The sequence below is a fragment of the Eleutherodactylus coqui genome, chromosome 1, assembly GCF_035609145.1.
Source record: "Eleutherodactylus coqui strain aEleCoq1 chromosome 1, aEleCoq1.hap1, whole genome shotgun sequence".
In the NCBI taxonomy this organism is placed as follows: domain Eukaryota; kingdom Metazoa; phylum Chordata; class Amphibia; order Anura; family Eleutherodactylidae; genus Eleutherodactylus; species Eleutherodactylus coqui.
This window is the reverse complement of record NC_089837.1, coordinates 219867990-219886187: the sequence shown is the minus strand read 5'-3', so window position 1 is coordinate 219886187 and position 18198 is coordinate 219867990. Positions and strand designations below refer to the sequence as shown.

Here is an 18198-nt window from a genome sequence, read left to right as displayed (position 1 = left end):
CAACTCCGATGCAGGGGTTAAAAAAGAACACCGGACCGCGCTTACCTGAATCCCCGCGCTCCGGTGACTTCTTACTTACCTCCTGAAGATGGCCGCCGGCATCTTCTCCCTCGGTGGACCGCAGGGCTTCTGTGCGGTCCATTGCCGATTCCAGCCTCCTGATTGGCTGGAATCGGCACGTGACGGGGCGGAGCTACACGGAGCTACACGGAGCCCCATTGAGAAAAGCAGAAGACCCGGACTGCGCAAGCGCGTCTAATCCGGCGATTAGACGGCGAAAATTAGACGGCAACCATGGAGACGAGGACGCCAGCAACGGAGCAGGTAAGTGAATAACTTTTGATAACTTCTGTATCGCTCATAATTAATGCACAATGTACATTACAAAGTGCATTAATATGGCCATACAGAAGTGTATAGACCCACTTGCTGCCGCGGGACAACCCCTTTAACCCATTTAAATATACGGAGCCTGGTCCTGGGCTTTAAGCCCAGCCATATGTAAAATTACGTTGAGGATTAAAGTCTCCTGCTTCTGTAATCAATCATAATTTATTTCACAGTATATCTTTGTTGAGATTTTTAAGAAAGGTACATGTTTAAAGGGGTTGTCCCGCGCCGAAACGGGTTTTTTTTTTCAATAGCCCCCCCGTTCGGCGCGAGACAAACCCGATGCAGGGGTAAAAAAAAAAAACGTCCAGTACTTACCCGAATCCCCGCGCTCCCGCGACTTCTTACTTACCTTAGTAAGATGGCCGCCGGGATCTTCACCCACGATGCACCGCGGGTCTTCTCCCATGGTGCACCGTGGGCTCTGTGCGCTCCATTGCCGATTCCAGCCTCCTGATTGGCTGGAATCAGCACACGTGACGGGGCGGAGCTACAAGGAGCAGCTCTCCGGCACGAGCGGCCCCATTCGGAAGGGAGAAGACCGGACTGCGCAAGCGCGTCTAATCGGGCGATTAGACGCTGAAATTAGACGGCACCATGGAGACGGGGACGCTAGCAACGGAACAGGTAAGTGAATAACTTCTGTATGGCTCATAATTAATGCACAATGTACATTACAAAGTGCAATAATATGGCCATACAGAAGTGTATAACCCCACTTGCTTTCGCGGGACAACCCCTTTAATTTACAGATTTGACTAATGATTAGAAAATAGCATAGATAATATAATATATACGGTTGGTAGGAAATACAAATGGCAACCATAAAAAACTAAAACAGTATGATTCTGTAGGGCAGTGGTGGCGAACCTATGGCACGCATGCCAGAGGCAGCACGCAGAGCCCTCCCCGCTGGCATGCGTCACCATCAGCCGCTCATCACATTAGTGAATGCCGGCAGGGCCGCGGCTCACGTGCTGGCATTCACTCAGCAGCGCTGCTATCTGCGCTGATCCTGGCGCACACTGCAGCCAGGATCCTCCTCCCCCCTCCCCCGATGTCTCCTACTTGGTTCCGCGAGAGTAGGGGGTGGAGGTGTCCCGCAGCACACTGATGTCAGTGTGTGCCTGCGATCAGCGCTGCAGGCAGAGTGCCAGGCAGAGAAGAAGCAGCGCTTCCACGAGGAGGAGGGGGTAAGTATGTGGGTCTTGGGGGGGAATGGGGGGCACTATTAGACTGAGGCAGCTGTGGGATGTAACTATTACACTTGGGCCCCCTGTGGGGTCACTATTACTACTGGGGGCCGCTGTGGGGTGTCACTATTACTACTGGGGCCGCTCTGGGGTGTCACTATTACTACTGGGGGCCACTGTGGTGGGTCACTATTATTACTGGGGGCCGCTGTGAGGTGTCACTATTATTATTACATGGGGCCGCTGTGTTGTGTCACTATTATTATTACTGGGGACCGCTGTGGGGTGTCACTATTATTACTGCTGTGGGCCACTATGGGGTGTCACTATTATTACTGCTGGGGGCCGCTGTGGAGTGTCACTATTGTTACTGCTGGAGGTCGCTGTGGGGTTTCAATATTATTACTGCTGGGGACCGCTGCGGGGTGTCACTATTATTACTGCTGGGGGCTGCTGTGGGGTGTCACTGTGATACTGGGGGCAGCTGTGGGGGGGTCACTATTATCGCTGGGGGGTCACTATTATACTCAGGGCCACTGTGGGATGTCACTATTATCACTAGGGCTGCTGTGGGGGGCATCACTATTATCTCTGGGTCCTCTGGGGGGGGGTCATAATTACCGATGGGGGGGTCTTTATTACTGGATGCGGAAATGCTGCAGGATTTTCCACAGCAATTTCCGCTGAGTACATTCTGCAGTATTTTCGCATCCAAAAAGCAGTCAAAATCTCCATGCTGTCTATTTTGAAGCGGCCCTGTCCTTTTTTAGAATGACAGGGGTAAAATCGTACATCATGATAAGCCCCGCCCCCCGAAGTGTTGGCACTTTGCGGTAAATAAGTGGGTTTTGGGTTGCAGGTTGGACACTTGGTCTCTAAAAGGTTTGCCATCAATGCTGTAGGGTATAAGAGTGTGCAAGACTGAAAAAAAAGACATATGTCCATTTAATTCAGCTTATTATGCTCCAATGTTGATTCAGAGGAAGGCAAAAAAACACATGAGGTAGAAGCTAATTTTCCTTACTTTAGGTAGAAAAAAATCCTTTCCAACTCCAATGTGGCAATCAGAATAATCCCTGGATCACCGACCCATCTCAAGTAATCAGTGACTATAATATATAATATTGCAATGCTCAAGAAAGTCTTCCAGGCCCCTCTTGTACCCTGTAAGCAAGTTTACCATGACCACATCCTCAGGCAGAGAGTTCCATCTTCTCACTGCTGTTGCAGTAAAGAACCCCCTTCTATGTTGGTGTAGAAACCTTCTTTCCTCTAGATGTAGAGGATGCCCCCTCATTAACATCAGTCCTGGGTATAAACAGATCATGGGAGAGATCTGATATATTTATACATAGTTTTTAGGTCAGCCCTCAGTTTAGGTATGGGTACAAGTACGGGTACAGATGGGGGGGACCCCAGCTGAACTTTTGCACTAGGGCCCCTGAGCCTTTAGTTACGCCCCTGACCTCAGCCATATTTTTCTAAAGTAAATAACCCCAATTCTAATAACCTCCCTGGGTATTGTAGTCCTCCCATTCCATTAATTAACTTAGTTGACTGTTTTTGCACCTGCTTAAGCTCTGATATGTCCTTCTTGAGTACCAATGTCCAAAACTGTACACAATATCCCATGCGTGGTCGAACTAGGGATTTGTAAAGAGGAAGAACAATGTTCTCATAATGTATCTCTTTTGATGCAACCTATGATCCTATTTGCCTTGGCAGCTGCTGCCTGACACTGGTTGCTCTAGTTAGGCTTACAGTTCACTAAAATCCCTGAGTCCTTTTACATGTCAGTGTTTCCCATTTAGTGTGTAATGGTGACATATATGTCCACTGCCCATGTGCATAACGTTACATTTTTCAAGTGTTAAACCTCATTTGCCACTTTTCTGCCCTAGGTCCCAATTCGTCCAGATCCATTTGCAACCATAACACGTCTCTTGTGTTCATTTCTTTACATAGTTTTGTATCATATTGATATTTTCCAGTACAATCTCTCCACAACATTGTAAATAAATATATTAAAAATAATACTGACCCCTGTGGTACCCCACTAGTAATGGTGACCCAATCAGAGTATGTACCATTAATAAGCACTTTCTGCTTTCTATCACTGAGCCAGTTACTTACCCACTTACACACATTCTCACCCATTCTAAGCATTTTCATGTTATATACCAAGTACCAACCTTTTATGCAGCACAGTATCAAACGCTTTGGAAAAGTTCAGATACACAAGATCCAATGACTCTTATGCTGATATGGAGTGATACGGCTATTTTCCTTGAGGTACTGCAGAATGGCATCTCTTAGAAGCCCTTCAAACATTAGAAGTAAGACTTACTGGCCTGTAGTTTCCAGGTTCACTTTTTGACCCCTTTTTGAATATCGGCACCACACCATTTTTATATATATAAAAGAAACAATGGTCTGTCTATCACATTGCTTAATTCCTTTAGAACCTAAGGATGTATGCCATCAGGTCCTGGCTATTTGTCCATTTAAATTTTTTTTAGGGCAGCTCTGCACTTCTTTCTGATGATGATGACATTTAATGCAGGCCTCAGAAGGGAAGGAACAGCATGTCACTTTATGTATAATTTGTGTGGAGTAGATAAGGTAAGTCATAAAACAGTAATACAATAATTACATGAAATATTTTAGGGAAGTGTGGTATATCTTATCTTATGAACAGGCGGGTTTGTGTGCAGCACATTTTACTGTGATAAATGGTGTCCTTCCTTATCCCTCGCTTGTAACAGACTCTGCATCTTTTTTTGGGTCCTTCCCTTCTTACCCGTCGAGGGAATTTCATTAGGAAAGTGTTACCCTGTTACAATACATGTGGCCTTGCTTCCAGAAGTACAGGGCTCTCCCCCCCCCCCTCCTTCCTGCTCCCCAAATAGTAGGGCCTTGATAATTTCCACCTGGAATCCAAGAAAGATGCCCTATGGCCGGCACATCGATATAAAACAGACATTATACAGCGCCACCTATATGATGTATAGACAGTTTTTATACCACACCCCTATTTTCCGCATGGCGTTACACGGCCTGAGTACTTGATCAGACAGGTCAACCCCTCCCATGTACCTATTGTAGTCAAGGACATAGTCTGGCTTGGGGGTCTCTTTACTGGTACCTCGTTCTGGGAAGGGGGTACTGCTATGGCCGTGTATTGTGCTCATCCATCTTGTTCTTATACTTGACACACAATACTTTGTCACTGGACAGTGCCCTTGTCTGACCCCTTCTGAGAGTTTGCCAAAGCAGTCACTTAGAGAGGCTTTTCAGTTTTTTTCTAACAGTACCACATGCCACAGTGTTCTGGTCCAGTAGTGGGTGCACTAAACCTCATACAATTTTTCCTGTAATTCCTAGGTAGGGCAAGCATTCTTTGGGCTCCATTCTGAACTTATGGGTGTACCCTGATGTACTCTCGCACAGCTTGTACATTGGTATCACGCCATATCGCCCCTCTTATTAGGTAGGTACTGGTGGAATTGAAGCCTCCCTTTGAAATATACCTCAGGGGTGTACGCCTGGGCAAACTTAGCATTGAAAAGATCTATTACTAGCCTGATTTTATATAATGGATTTTAATTGGGGTCATCGCTGGGCGGGCACTGCGTATTGTCAGTATAATGCAGGAATTTTATAATTGCTTCAAAAACGCATCCTTGATACAGCCATGTGGAACATTGGGGTGTAGTATAAAATATCCGTTCCCCAGTAGGTCCTAATGCTTCGCTTCTTTTCTACCTCCATATGTCATACAATGCCCCCAAATTTTGCCATTTCCAATGAATCCATGGGGGTCAATCTGGTTGATTTTTCTCGAATGAAATTCTGGGCATATTAGTTTGGGTAATAATGTGGGCAATAAAATCATCAAAAATAAATCTTAAAATCCACCCTCTGAGCCCTGCTGTATTAAATTGCATCCCTGAGTTCCCAGTAAAGTCAGGGATCTGGGTCTGAAATTTTCTTGGTAATCCACTGAACATCAGATGAATGAGTCCTCTGAAGTGGCAGTCCTTGGATGCCTCCTCAGGGGTTCAGACTCACTTGATGAAGAGGATAATGCCAGAAAAGTGGGGCCCTCCTCACTGGCTGAGTCAAACTTGACGCAATTATTGTGTAAGCCTCCTCCACAGTAAACCTCCTGTGGGCCATACTATGAATATATACATTTATTAGCACACAAAAAAAGCACAATAGGAAAATTATTTATCACTGGTATGATGTGACCATGGGATGGGGTCTGGCACATAGCAGAAACTTTTTTTTATATATTTTATTTTTTAAACTGACATATACGATAACAATACACTGACTAACTACATGCTAATGACAGGATGGGTGACCGCAGAATGGGAACACAGGAGGAAATTTTGGTGGATATACTGATACTACAATGAGTAACCACAGACTACAACAACTAACGACAGGATGTGTGACTACTGACTACGAAATGGGAACACAGCAGGAACTTTTTTTGGTCTTATTTTTTTTTTTACACTGATGGTTACGCTAACACTACACTAACTAACCACACACTACACTGACTGACCGTAGGATGGTTGACTGCTATATGGGAACACAGCAAGAACTTTTTTTTTTCTACACTGACGGATAAGCTGACACTACACTGACTGATCTCAGGATGGATGACTAAGGGACAGGGAGCTCTCAGCAGCAGTAACTTCTCCATTAAAAACAATTGGCTCTATTCTCTGTGTTTAGTGTGCACATATTTCACGTGCGCAAATACCTGCGCAAACACGGTCATGTGACTCTGCTATTAAAACAGATTTGTGACCTGAATATTCTGGCCTATTTAAGTGCAACATGTTACTCATGTGGCACAAGGAATATTTTGCTACTTGCTGATGGGAGCGCACAAAAAATACAGTGGGCACATAGTTATGGGTCTGCTATATTCATGAAGGGATTGCTACCCCTTCTCCTCTCAGCTGTGATTGTTAGGCTGTTTTGCATCTGCATGCACACATCAGTCAGCGAGCGATCACTACAAGAAGAGCAGAAAAAATCGGATTGGGTAGGGAAAGGGATATTATATACTGAAAGTGATACATTGTATCGCTGTTCTCATTAACTGATCCTATTAGCCAGATGGCACAATATTTTTTTGTAATATTTGGGCTAATAGGAGAGTAGACCAGATCCTTCATAATATGTTAACCTTAGATAGGGCAGCATACAGGTGAAGAATGAAAATACCTAGTTTCTCCTTTTTATGAAGCCTGCATTCTTCACATTCTCCTACCAGCAGGTCAGTGAAGGTCACGTCCCTGGAAGGATAGATGCTGATCTATTGCAGAGACAGCACGCATGAGCAGTCTCTGTAATAGCTCGGCACACTCTGCTAGGCTGTGATTTAGTGATGTAGCGTACATTGCCGGGCAGGAAGGAAACTGCCTGTGAATATATGTAATGTCACAGAAAGCAGAGGAATCAGCCAGCTGGAGGTGAGGTGACCTGGGGAAGGGGGGGGGGGGCAGGAGACAGTAGAAGATCAGGGAAGAAATAGGTGAGTATGGAATTTTTGTTTGTTAATGACAGAACCCCTTTACGAATACACAAATAGTTGTGAACATGGCCATGAGCTTGAATAAAAAGCAATTGCTTATTCTATACATCGACAATAGTGGCAGGGATAAGGAATCACTGCGATATAGTTCTGACACCTGACCTTTTCGGGAACCTAAAATTTCCTGGAATTTTCCGAGTGTAGGCGTGCCCTTCAATCACTTTTCTTGTAAACAACATATTTGCAGAGAAAGAAGCTCATCACTATTACTGTGTTGCAATTTCTGGCACACAGTCACCCCAATCTAGTATTTCTTGTTCTAACATTTGCCAGAAAGTTTACTTTCCCAGGATGGTCTGTCAGTTTGTAAAAACATATGTGCCAATGCAATGATAAATAATATTGTAGCCCAAAGAGCATTTGCAGTACATGCCACATAAACCACAAGTTCACAGGTTAACTGATGCCTCCTTAATAAGAGGTGTAAAAAGGTGGTGGTAACTTCTCTTACTTGTGCCAACTCTTGGCTGCTGTACATTTACACCAATGTGAAAAGTAGTGCACATCTTTAATAAATTTGGGGCATTTTAACCCCTTAGTGATGGCCCCATAGTGTTTCTACGTCCTGGCCTGCTGGGCTTAATTCCTAGAGGACGTAAAAACATGCATCCTCTAGGAATAAAAGCCCTGCAGGATCAGGATGTGATTGCTCCATGCCGCGGGACCCCACCCCAGGTCACGCGATCACCGGATACCGGCGATCGCGATAAAGTCAATGGAAAGTAAAACAAAGTTAAAGTTTCAGCTCCCCTTGCGGATCGGATCCATAAGAGGAGCTGAGAGTACACACCTCTGCTCCACCGCGCTGTTCGGCGTCTTCTTGATCCCCCCTGACCCTGCCGCCGGCGTCTGCGCATGCGTGCCAGACGCATTACGTCACGTGCATACGCAGTGAGCCGGGAGGCCCGGGAAATTTAAAAACTCCCTGCTCCCGGCTAGTATGAATAGCTGTCACCGGGAGCTGTCACCGGGAGCTGCTGTATGCGGTTCCCGGTCACATGATCGCTGCTATCCAATTGGGGAAAAAAAAGTTAAAAAGTGTAAAAAAAAAAAGAAGAAAAAAAGTTTTTCATCTCCCCTCAAGGATCATATCCATGAGGGGAGATGAAATTAGGTACCTTAAGCCCCAAGATTTATCCGCGGACATTGCCCGGCTTCTGCGCACACGTCCATCGCCAAAAAGCCGAAGATTGGCAGGATAATTTAAAATCTCCCCGCACCTGGCTACTAAATGTAGCCAAGAGCCTGGAGATTTCATGGGGTGCCATGGTACGCGTTTCCCAGTCACATGATTACGTAAAAGTAAAAAAAAGCTCAATTTTCACCTACTTTCACAGATCAGATCCGTGAGGGGAGGTGAAATTCTTTAAATAAGGCCACCGGTGATGTCCCCTGATGGGATCCTCATCCGCGGACCTTTGCCCAGTTTTGGCACATGCGCCCGTCGCCGATATGGTGGACGCAAGCGCAGAAGCTGGGGAGGGCAAGAGGAAATTTAAAATCTCCTTGCTCCTGGCTGCTAAAGGAAGCCAAGAGCTTGGAGATGTCACGGGGGGCCTCGTTGAGCGGTCTTCGGTCACGTGGTCGCCATTATCCATTGATAATTGATCACGTAAAGGTAAAGACAGTTAAAGTTTGACGCTCCGTTCAGTTTGGGCCCCGTTGTGCATCCAGACAGAATATTAGGGCCACAATGGGTATGTTTCTGAACACGGGAAAAATGGGGGTATACATTTTGGGGTGAAAGTCTTTATTCCTATGTATGCTGTACAAAAAAAAATATTTTTAAAATGACATAATTGCCAAAAAAACAAAAATTGTAATTTTTTCCTTCTGCTTTGCTTCGATTTATTTAAAAATGTTTGGGTCAAAATACACAGTACACTGCTAGATGAATGCGTTAAGGGGTGTAGTTTTTAAAATGGGGTCATTTGTGGGGGTTCTCTATCGTTTTGGCCTCTCAAGGGGTCTACAAGTGGGCAATGGGGCCTAAAACGCCTTCAACCAAAATGTCTGATCTGAAAACCACCCGCTGCTCCTTTCGGTTAGGGCCCCGTTGTGCATACGGACAGAAGATTAGGGCCACAATGAGTATGTTTCTGAACACAGGACAAATAAGGGTATCCATTTTTGGGTGAAAGCCTCCATTCATATGTCTGCTGTCCAAAAAAAACAGTTTTTAAAATCACATAATTGATAAAAAAGAAGTAATTTTTTACTTCTGCTTTGCTTTGATTCATTCAAAAACTGTTGGGTCAAAATACACCCCTAGATTAATGCGCTAAGAGGTCTAGTTGCCAAAATGAGGTCATTTCTGGGGGTCCTCTGTGTTTTGACCGCTCAAGGGGTCTACAAGTGAGCAATGGGGCCTAAAACGCCTTCAAGCAAAATGTCTGATCTGAAAGCCACCGGCTGCTCCTTTCGGTTTTGGCCCCGTTGTACATACGGACAAAAGATTAGGGCCACAATAGGTATGTTTCTGAACACAGGACAAATGGGGGTATCCATTTTGAGGTGCAAATCCTCATTTTTATGTGCATTATAGAAAAAAAAATCCTGTGCTTAAAATGATGTATTTGCAAAAATATGAAATTTTATTTTTCTCCTCTAAATTGCATTAATTCCTGAAAAAAGAAACAGTGGGGTCAAAATACTCCAGACCCCCCTAAGTGAATACACTAAGGGGTGTAGTTTTTAAAATGGGTCATTTGTGGGGTTAGCTATAATTCTGAGACCTATGAGCCTTTGCAATCTTGGCTTGTTGCCGGAAAATAAAGTGTTCCTCAAAAAGTTGATAATTAATGTTAAATTTGTACGTCTCCTAAAAAAAATAAAAGTTTTTCAAATGTGCATTCAGAATAAAGTAAGCAGATGGAAATATATATCTTAGCAAAAAATTGTACAGTACGTTTGCACATATTTGAGATATTACAGTTGAAAATGTGAAAAAATGACATTTTTTTCAAGATTTTCCCAATATTGGCACTTTTAATAAATATACACAAATTCTATGGGTCTATTTTTACTACCGAAATGAAGTACAACATGTGGCGAAAAAACAATGTCAGAATCACTTGGATATGTAAAGCCTTTACGGAGTTATGATATGTTAAGTGACACATGTCAGATTTCCAAAATTTGGCTCTGTCACTAAGGCGCAAACAAGCTTCGTCACTAAGGGGTTAAGACTTTATTTGTCAAACTGTGTTTTCTCGGTCCCAGTATTTGAATGTGACTGAGCTGCGCTCAATCCATGTGACCAATGAACGTGATGTCAAATGCCTAAAACAAAAGCCTCGGTCTCTTGAGACAGCTGATTGGTGGGAATCCCAAGAAACAGACCCTTGCTGATCAACTATTGGTGATCTATCCTGAGAATAGGTCATCAATAATTTAGTTCCAGAAAACACCTTGAAAAATAATCTTGTTATCTTGCAGCTTTCACACTAGCAACTAAGTTCAATACGAGACTGACATTTGCTGTTCTGTAGAGAAAACTTTTCAGAAATCTTCTCATTATCATCACAGGCAGGATTACAATGAACAGTAAGAGCTACCACATGTAGATAACATAGAATCCTCCACTGACAATAGGTGATGGTCACAGTTCACCACCTCCCCCTCACTGCATAATGATCTCTGCATGGGTTACAGAGAACACACTCCCAAGGAAGTAAATAGAGTTGCTTCCTTATGTCCAAATATCTGAAGTACAATACAGTAAAGTAAATAGCCGCTGTTCAGCAACTGTAAGGCCGCCTGCACATGGTGGTGTTTGAATTGTGGAATCCGCGATCGTCTCCTGCGTGGATTCAAACCAATAGAGCATCCGCATGTTCGCTCACACGAGCGAATGGCGGATGCGATTTTCCTCTCACAGCAAAGAAATCGCAGCAGGCTCTATTTTTGCATGGATTCTGTGTGGACAGCTTCTATTAAAGTCAATGGAAGCCGTCCTACCCACAGCCCTTCCACAATTGACATTGTAGAAAGGTCGCGGATTCCACATCATCGCTTAGCGATGACGCGGGAGAAGCAGGAGTTTAAAAAAAAATCTGTACTGCGCATGTTCGACGGCGAGCTGTGCGAACCATCCGCAGTACAGAAGAGAAGACGAAAAGACAGGTACGTGGGGTCACCGGCCAGACACAGGATTAGATTCCACATGCGGAATCCGACCCAGTTGTGTGCAGCCGGCCTAAGTGGATACAATTCTAACCAGTTTCCACATGCTCTGTGAGCTGAACACATCAGGAGCTGCTCAATTTTCACTCATGTCCTAATATGTGAAGGATTAAAACACAAATCTTTAGGGTTCCCACGCTTGCGTTTTTTGACGCTGCGGTAACTTTGTGTTTTTTTTAATGCAAATGTCACTGGGACATTCTAATGTTTTGTGCGACGCATTTTCAGCATTAAAAAGTCCCATTGACATTCGTGTTAAAAAAACACGGTGTTAACGCAGCGTTAAAAAAACCGCAAGTGTGTGGGAGCCCTTAAAGTTTCTTAAAAACTTGCATAATAATTTACTATAAAACAAAGCAACTACTATAAGTAATATGTAATTCACAAGGTAACTGTCTAAAAAATTCCATAAACTGGTAATACCCAAATATCTTTCAGGCCTTTGCTCTTTCCCTTTTAGTCCTAGGCCCAAGCCTAATCCAAGTGACATCACAACCAACACAACAAGAAGCACCTGTAAGAGAAAATAGAATGTAAATATGACTTCACATGATCGCAATCTTACAATTATTGCATGCTATAAACACAGATACATGTTGTACAGTCATTTATAAGGCCCTGTTAGGCTATATTCACACAGGTGAGTGTGATATCGGCCCGAGAAACTTGGCTCGATATCACACTTGCCAACGTGCATTTATTTTACACCGATGCCAGGCGTTTTTAATTTACAAATGCCTCCCTTCTGTGAAATTGCGATCCTTAGGCACGTGCTCCACCAAATCTGCACCAGAATCTGCGACACCAAGCTAACGTTTATTAGTTAATCCATGTAAACAATCTGTGCTGCGCTGTATAGTCTGTTCCTTTATTTACAGGTGGCGGTGACAGGCAGTTGTGCACTGTGGTACAGCTGCATAAATGACCATATGTGTGTTGCTCTGACTGCCTGGGAGTGACAGTCTTCTGAGGACAGTAGTGGCGGGAGGAACGTTACCTAGCTAGTACCAGGAAGAGCCTGGCAGCTGGCTAAGGTGGTGCTGATACACTATGCCACCTTGTCGGTGGAAGGAGCTGAAGGTATTCCATAAGTAGAGGAATTTTGCCATTTGGGGAGTATACAACCTAACCATGCTGACAATCTTTCTATTAAGGGTCTGTGTATGTGACTAGATCAAGATCCATTCACCATAGAGCAAGCTTATCTCCCAACAATATGAGAGAGATTGAAAGCTGAACTGTGGAGGTGGTGAGTTGGATATTTGGAAGTGTAATAATACAAACATCTGTGCTGTGCTGTGTGGGAGTGAATTCTGAAAAGGTAGGTGGTACAATTGACTTTTGAGCAGATGACTTGAGTACATGTCATGGTGTGGATGGTGAGCTGAGAGGTATCCATTGGTAGTCTGGGAGCTGACTGAAAAAATCCATATGGAAAGTGTCCCAGTACAATCAGAGTTCCAAGTAGGCTACATCGTAAAAGATGAAGTATAATGTAATGAAGCTGAAGTACAATGTAAGCTTCATGGGATCATCCCTGTGAAGTCTACTGGGGCTAGAAGAATACAGTTGAGATTGGAAGCCAGTATTGGGGGTGAGCTGTGTTGTGCAGAAATTTGAGGGAGGCTATCGATAAATTCTGGGTGGGATTAGAGAGGATCCCTAATTGATTGACTGGGAGACTGGTTGTCCTGCAGGCCTCCGACATAACCGGGTAATACAGTTCTATAAATAGCTTCTGGGCCCCAATTCAAAATCTGTAATGGGGCCCCAAACTATAATGCTTTAGTCATAGTACTGGGCTCTCTATATGGAAAAGAAAAGCCTTATGGGCCCCCTAAGTCATGGGGGCCCAGGTGCAACTGCATCCCATATAGGTATGCCCCTGGTTGAACTATATAGAGTAGACAGCTAAGTGGCGCAGTACAACTGGGTCCCTCCATAATTGTATACATGTGATTGTCTATGTATTGGCACTGTCTTCTGTGTTGCAAGAATGATGTGTATTGCATAGCTGCAGCACTGAAAGAGTGAAGTGTCTGGTATGTGAGATGTCTGTCTGGGTTTTGTGGCTTTTTGTCTGTCATATGATGATGCTTGATATATGTGTTTGCAAGCAGTGCGCGGAGAGAGTGCCCAGAAAGTTCAGAGAGCGTTCTGTACTGGTCCGGTCAGCGATTGCCAAACCATCTGGGTGCCCAAGCAAGAACATGATGGAAACTTGAAAAATGATCAGCATCTCCTGTGGTGGAAACTACCTGTTGAATGTGACAGCGAGGAGTGTGCAAAATACAGAACCCTTACAACAATAGGGTACTGTAACTGAGGTAAAAGTCCTTGAGGGTAGGATGAGAAATTAGCATTGGACATGTTACGGGTGTGTTCTGCTTGAGTGAGACTGCGTGAGGTAACACTGGGTGCGGTTGCTGTGAGATGAACTGAGGCTTGACAAGGGAAGTTCTGTGACTGAGGGCTCTTCTACACTTGCATTTTTCTTGAGCGTTTTTTTCATGCAATATCACAAAAAAATTGCAAGTTTGTGTTTGCGATTTTTGTGTGATGTGTTTTTAACATTAAAAAAGTCCCATTGACATTCGCGTTAAAAAAATTCAGCGATATCGCGTGAAAAAAAAAGCTCAAGAAAAATGCAAGTGTGGAAAAGCCCTTGACATTGTAGACGCATTGTCAAAAAAATGACGCCATGGCAAGTGACCATCTCTAACCCTCACTGTCTCCTCAGCTCTGAGCCTGCACTGCGGACGCTGCACACCCACTTAATGGCACTTTACAATACGCTTCAAGATCTGAAGCTGCACAAACATTCCCTATGTAAATCTACATTTCTGTAATTATAACTACTTTTCCTAAAATACTTGTCACATTACTTTTCCGATGCCTTATGCACTTTACTGTATTATGGATCCATGCAGGGGCGTAACTAAAGGCTCAGGGGCCCTGATGCAAAACGTGAGCTGCCCCCCCACACCCCTCTATCTGTATCTATACCCATACCCATACCTAAACCATGCTGCACAGAGACATAACTTGACGCTTCTGGGCCCCAATGCAAAACTTGTAACAGGGCCCCCAACTATAATGCTTTATTTACAGTACTGGGCTCCCTATATGGAGAAAAGAGGCCTTATGGGTCCCCTAAGGCTCCTGGGCGCGGGTGCAACCGCATCCCCTGCACCCTCTGTAGTTACGCCCCGGGATCCATGTTATATGGATCCATTATGCATAGTAAGCCAACATAATTTGGGACATTTAAGCTTTTTTTCCAGGACCACCCACAAACTGCTCAAGACATCCCTCAAGCTGCCTACTTTGGGATAAATCTGCACAAACCCCTTCGTGGTTGTTTTATGAGACTGTTGGCATCTATGATAAAACAACACTCATAGCTTGCAACAGCCGCATACTGTACCACTGTGTGCCTCCATTCTTTTTTCTCGAGGTTGCATAACTATCATGAAGCGATACTCCCCTAACGCATTACTTCAAATGGGAATATGGTGCCTCGTGGGTATCACAGGGACATTGTGTGTCATCATATAGGGTCTGTAGACACAGCTTTGTTATATCCATGCTCTCTATGAGTACTTGGAATGTCTTTATAAGGCCTCTTTCACACGGGGAGCTAGGCGCGCAAAAATCACTCGCTTAGTAAACATACGGCTATTAGAACCAATGGTTTCCTATGGGAACATTGAGATGAAGGCAAATAAACGTTTTTAGTTCTCATACACATTGCGACAAGTTTTCTATTGAAAATTCAACAGTTTTCTGTGGCAGACTGGTTTGTGCTTTATTTGTCATGTGTTTTTAGACACTTTTAGACAGTTTTTCTGACTCACCTGGCAAAGCGATGTGGCCTAATGAAAAGGGGTGTAGCCTAAATGTGACCTTGTGCACCAAAAATTGCATGATTTTGGGCTTAACAAAAGATAAATACTAGTTGGTATAAAGTTACACTAGACAGTCTAATGATAGGCCAGATTCTTCATTCAGCAGAGACACTGTGATAAATCTGGCACATTTAAATACTGTCTAGTCTGTCACGTTTGCACTGTCTTTAAGTACCTTTACATGGGACAAGCCTTGGGCACATAAGCGCCCCACAGTCTTGCCAACAACTACCACCCCTGTGCTTCCATATAGGAGCATGAGGTTGTTCAGTGGATGGAGGCAGAGCACACCAGAGATCTCTTATGGATGCCCACCTCCATTCACATTGCACAGACAGTTGCTCAAAAGATTGGATGACTACTGTTTACACTGCGTGAGGAGTCACTTGTTAGTCACTTCATTTCAGTGAGCTGAAACAAAATGACTAGTGACTAGGGATGAGCGAACGTGTCCGTTACGGACACATCCGCACCCGGACACCGGCTTTGCCGAACACTGCAGTGTTCGTGCGTAAGTGTCCGGGTGCCGCCGGGGGGCGGGTAGATGCGCGGCGGCGCGGGCGGCAGTAGCGGGGAACAGGGGGGAGCCCTCTCTCTCTCCCTCTCCCCCCCACTCCCCGCCGCACCCCCCCGCGCTGCCACGGCGGCCCCCGAACTTTTTCGCCCGAACACTGAAGTGTTCGCAAAGTTCGGTGTTCGGGCGAAAAAGGGGCGGAGCCGAACGTGTTCGCTCATCTCTACTAGTGACTAATAAGTGATTCCTTGCTCAGTGCCCTATCGGTGGCTGTGTACAGCCAAAAATCGTTACTTCAAACGAAAGGTGCCTTTACTATTAGACAGAATTAGTAAATCCATTGAGCCTTGACTTTTTACATTTTTCTCTTATCAAAATTTGCCTAAATAAATCCATATTAATAACAAACTAGCTTCCTTCGTTCATTTCCAAAAAATTGACAAATGGGTGGGGTATTGAAATTAATGACCTGTACCATACTATATGCAGAAGTTTAAGTATACAAGCAAACTTCTCTACAACCATTGTCCTTGGGGTTACAATTTTGACATATTGTATATAGCCTCATGTGTTTCAACTCTCACAGGTACCTTGTAGCCCATAATGACAAATCAGAGTCCACAATTTAGTTCTAGAGCATGGTTTCGAAAATGGAAGCCGAATTGATATGTTCTCAGTTTCAAGTAGATTAATGCTAGCAAATTTCCCTAGCAAAGCTACAATATCATGGCCATAGGATGTGTTACATGTGAATTTAATAAGACATTTTATTGTATACATTGCAATCTAAAGATACCCCAAAGAATGCTCTAAAGTATCAAAAGATTAAATTACAAATATGATATAACATTAACAAGTCAATAGCCCCCAAGGCTTAAGACATGATCTAAGACTGTGGAAGTCTAGTGCCTTAGTTACAGTAGCTTGCTAAAACATCTTAATCTACTGTAAGTATCTGACAGGTGAATGCTATTATAGAAAGCACAAAACCTAAATCACCTGACAAATCTTCTGTAATCCAGGGCTTTGCAAATAATTACATCAGATCAAAATCATAACAAGAGACCACATAGTATCAGATCAATCTCAACATATGTACAGGCCATGTAGCCTTCATTACTGTAGAGACAATCCCATAGAATAGCCATTAGTTTGTTACATATAATAAAACAATGTAAATCCAACTCACAGAAGCCTTGTAATCCATTGTCTCCTCTGTATTCCAAATTCTATAATATACTTCCTCCACAACTAATTAAATTGCCAGCCGTGATTAGGTAATATGCAAATAGTTTTTATTCAGGGAGTTGTCAACTGTAAGGAGGATTCAGATACACACTTGCAGTATTAACCAATTAATGACCAGGCCTGCTTGGGACTTAAAGGGTTTGTCCCACAAAAATAAGTTTTCCTCTATCCATGTGATTCCAGATAATTATATGATCAGTGGGTTTAATTTCTGAGACCCCGACTAATTGCAAGAATGGGATTCACAAAGTTCCCTGAATGAATGGAATGATGACCACAAATTAATTTCACAGGTAGTTCAAACTCTTCTATAGGTGTACAGGGCATAACTCTATTACATGGGACAATGCTTGAAAATAAAAAATAAACTAAGTTTTCTTAAAACTTTTTTTCTGTGGTGCCACATTCCAGGACTAGAGTATTTTCATTTTTCACTAGAGATGAGCGAGCGTACTCGTCCGAGCTTGATACTCGTTCGAGTATTAGGCTGTTCGAGATGCTCGTTACTCGAGACGAGTACCACGCGATGTTCGAGTTACTTCCACTTTCATCTCTGAGACATTTGCGCGCTTTTCTGGCCAATAGAAAGACATGGAAGGCATTACAACTTCCTCCTGTGACATTCCAACCCTATCCCACCCCCCTGCAGTGAGTGGCTGGGGAGATCAGATGACACCCGAGTATTAAAATCTGCCCCGCCCGCGGCTCGCCACAGATGCATTCTGACAGAGATCAGGGAAAGTGCTGTCTTGCTTTAGCTGCTATAGGGAGAGCGTTAGGAGTTATATTCGTCTTGAAGAACCCCAACGGTCCTTCTTAGGGCCACATCTGACCGTGTGCAGTACTGTTGAGGCTGCTTTTAGCAGTGTTGCACAATTTTTTTTTTTTGTATATCGGGCGTGCAGACCATTGCGTCCTCAGTCTGCAGTCATTTTACTCAGTATAGGGGCAGTACTGGTGAGGCAGGGACAGTGGGAAAGGTGAAAGAGATATACTGTCTATATACGCAGTGGGCTTTTTCAAAAAAAATTGGGGAAAAATACTATATTTGGGATGCCTGTGACCGTCTTCAGTGTACTGCGTGTCTGCTAGGGGTAGTAGTCCTAATTAATACGCAGCTAAGCGTTACAGCAGGCTTGCGCA

The 18198-nt window shown here is 43.9% G+C and overlaps 1 protein-coding gene across 1 annotated transcript in view; it reads right to left on the bottom strand.

Moving 5' to 3' along the window:
• ENPP3 (ectonucleotide pyrophosphatase/phosphodiesterase 3) overlaps positions 1 to 17083 on the bottom strand; it is a 110466-nt gene extending 93383 nt beyond the window's left edge. Inside the window, exons 1-2 of the mRNA XM_066605563.1 lie at positions 16997 to 17083; positions 11809 to 11899 (exon numbers count right to left, since the gene is read on the bottom strand). Coding sequence (XP_066461660.1) covers positions 11809 to 11899; positions 16997 to 17014 — 109 coding nt within the window. The 5' untranslated portion in view covers positions 17015 to 17083. The remainder of the gene's footprint in view (positions 1 to 11808; positions 11900 to 16996) is intronic.
• Positions 17084 to 18198: the final 1115 nt, after the last annotated feature.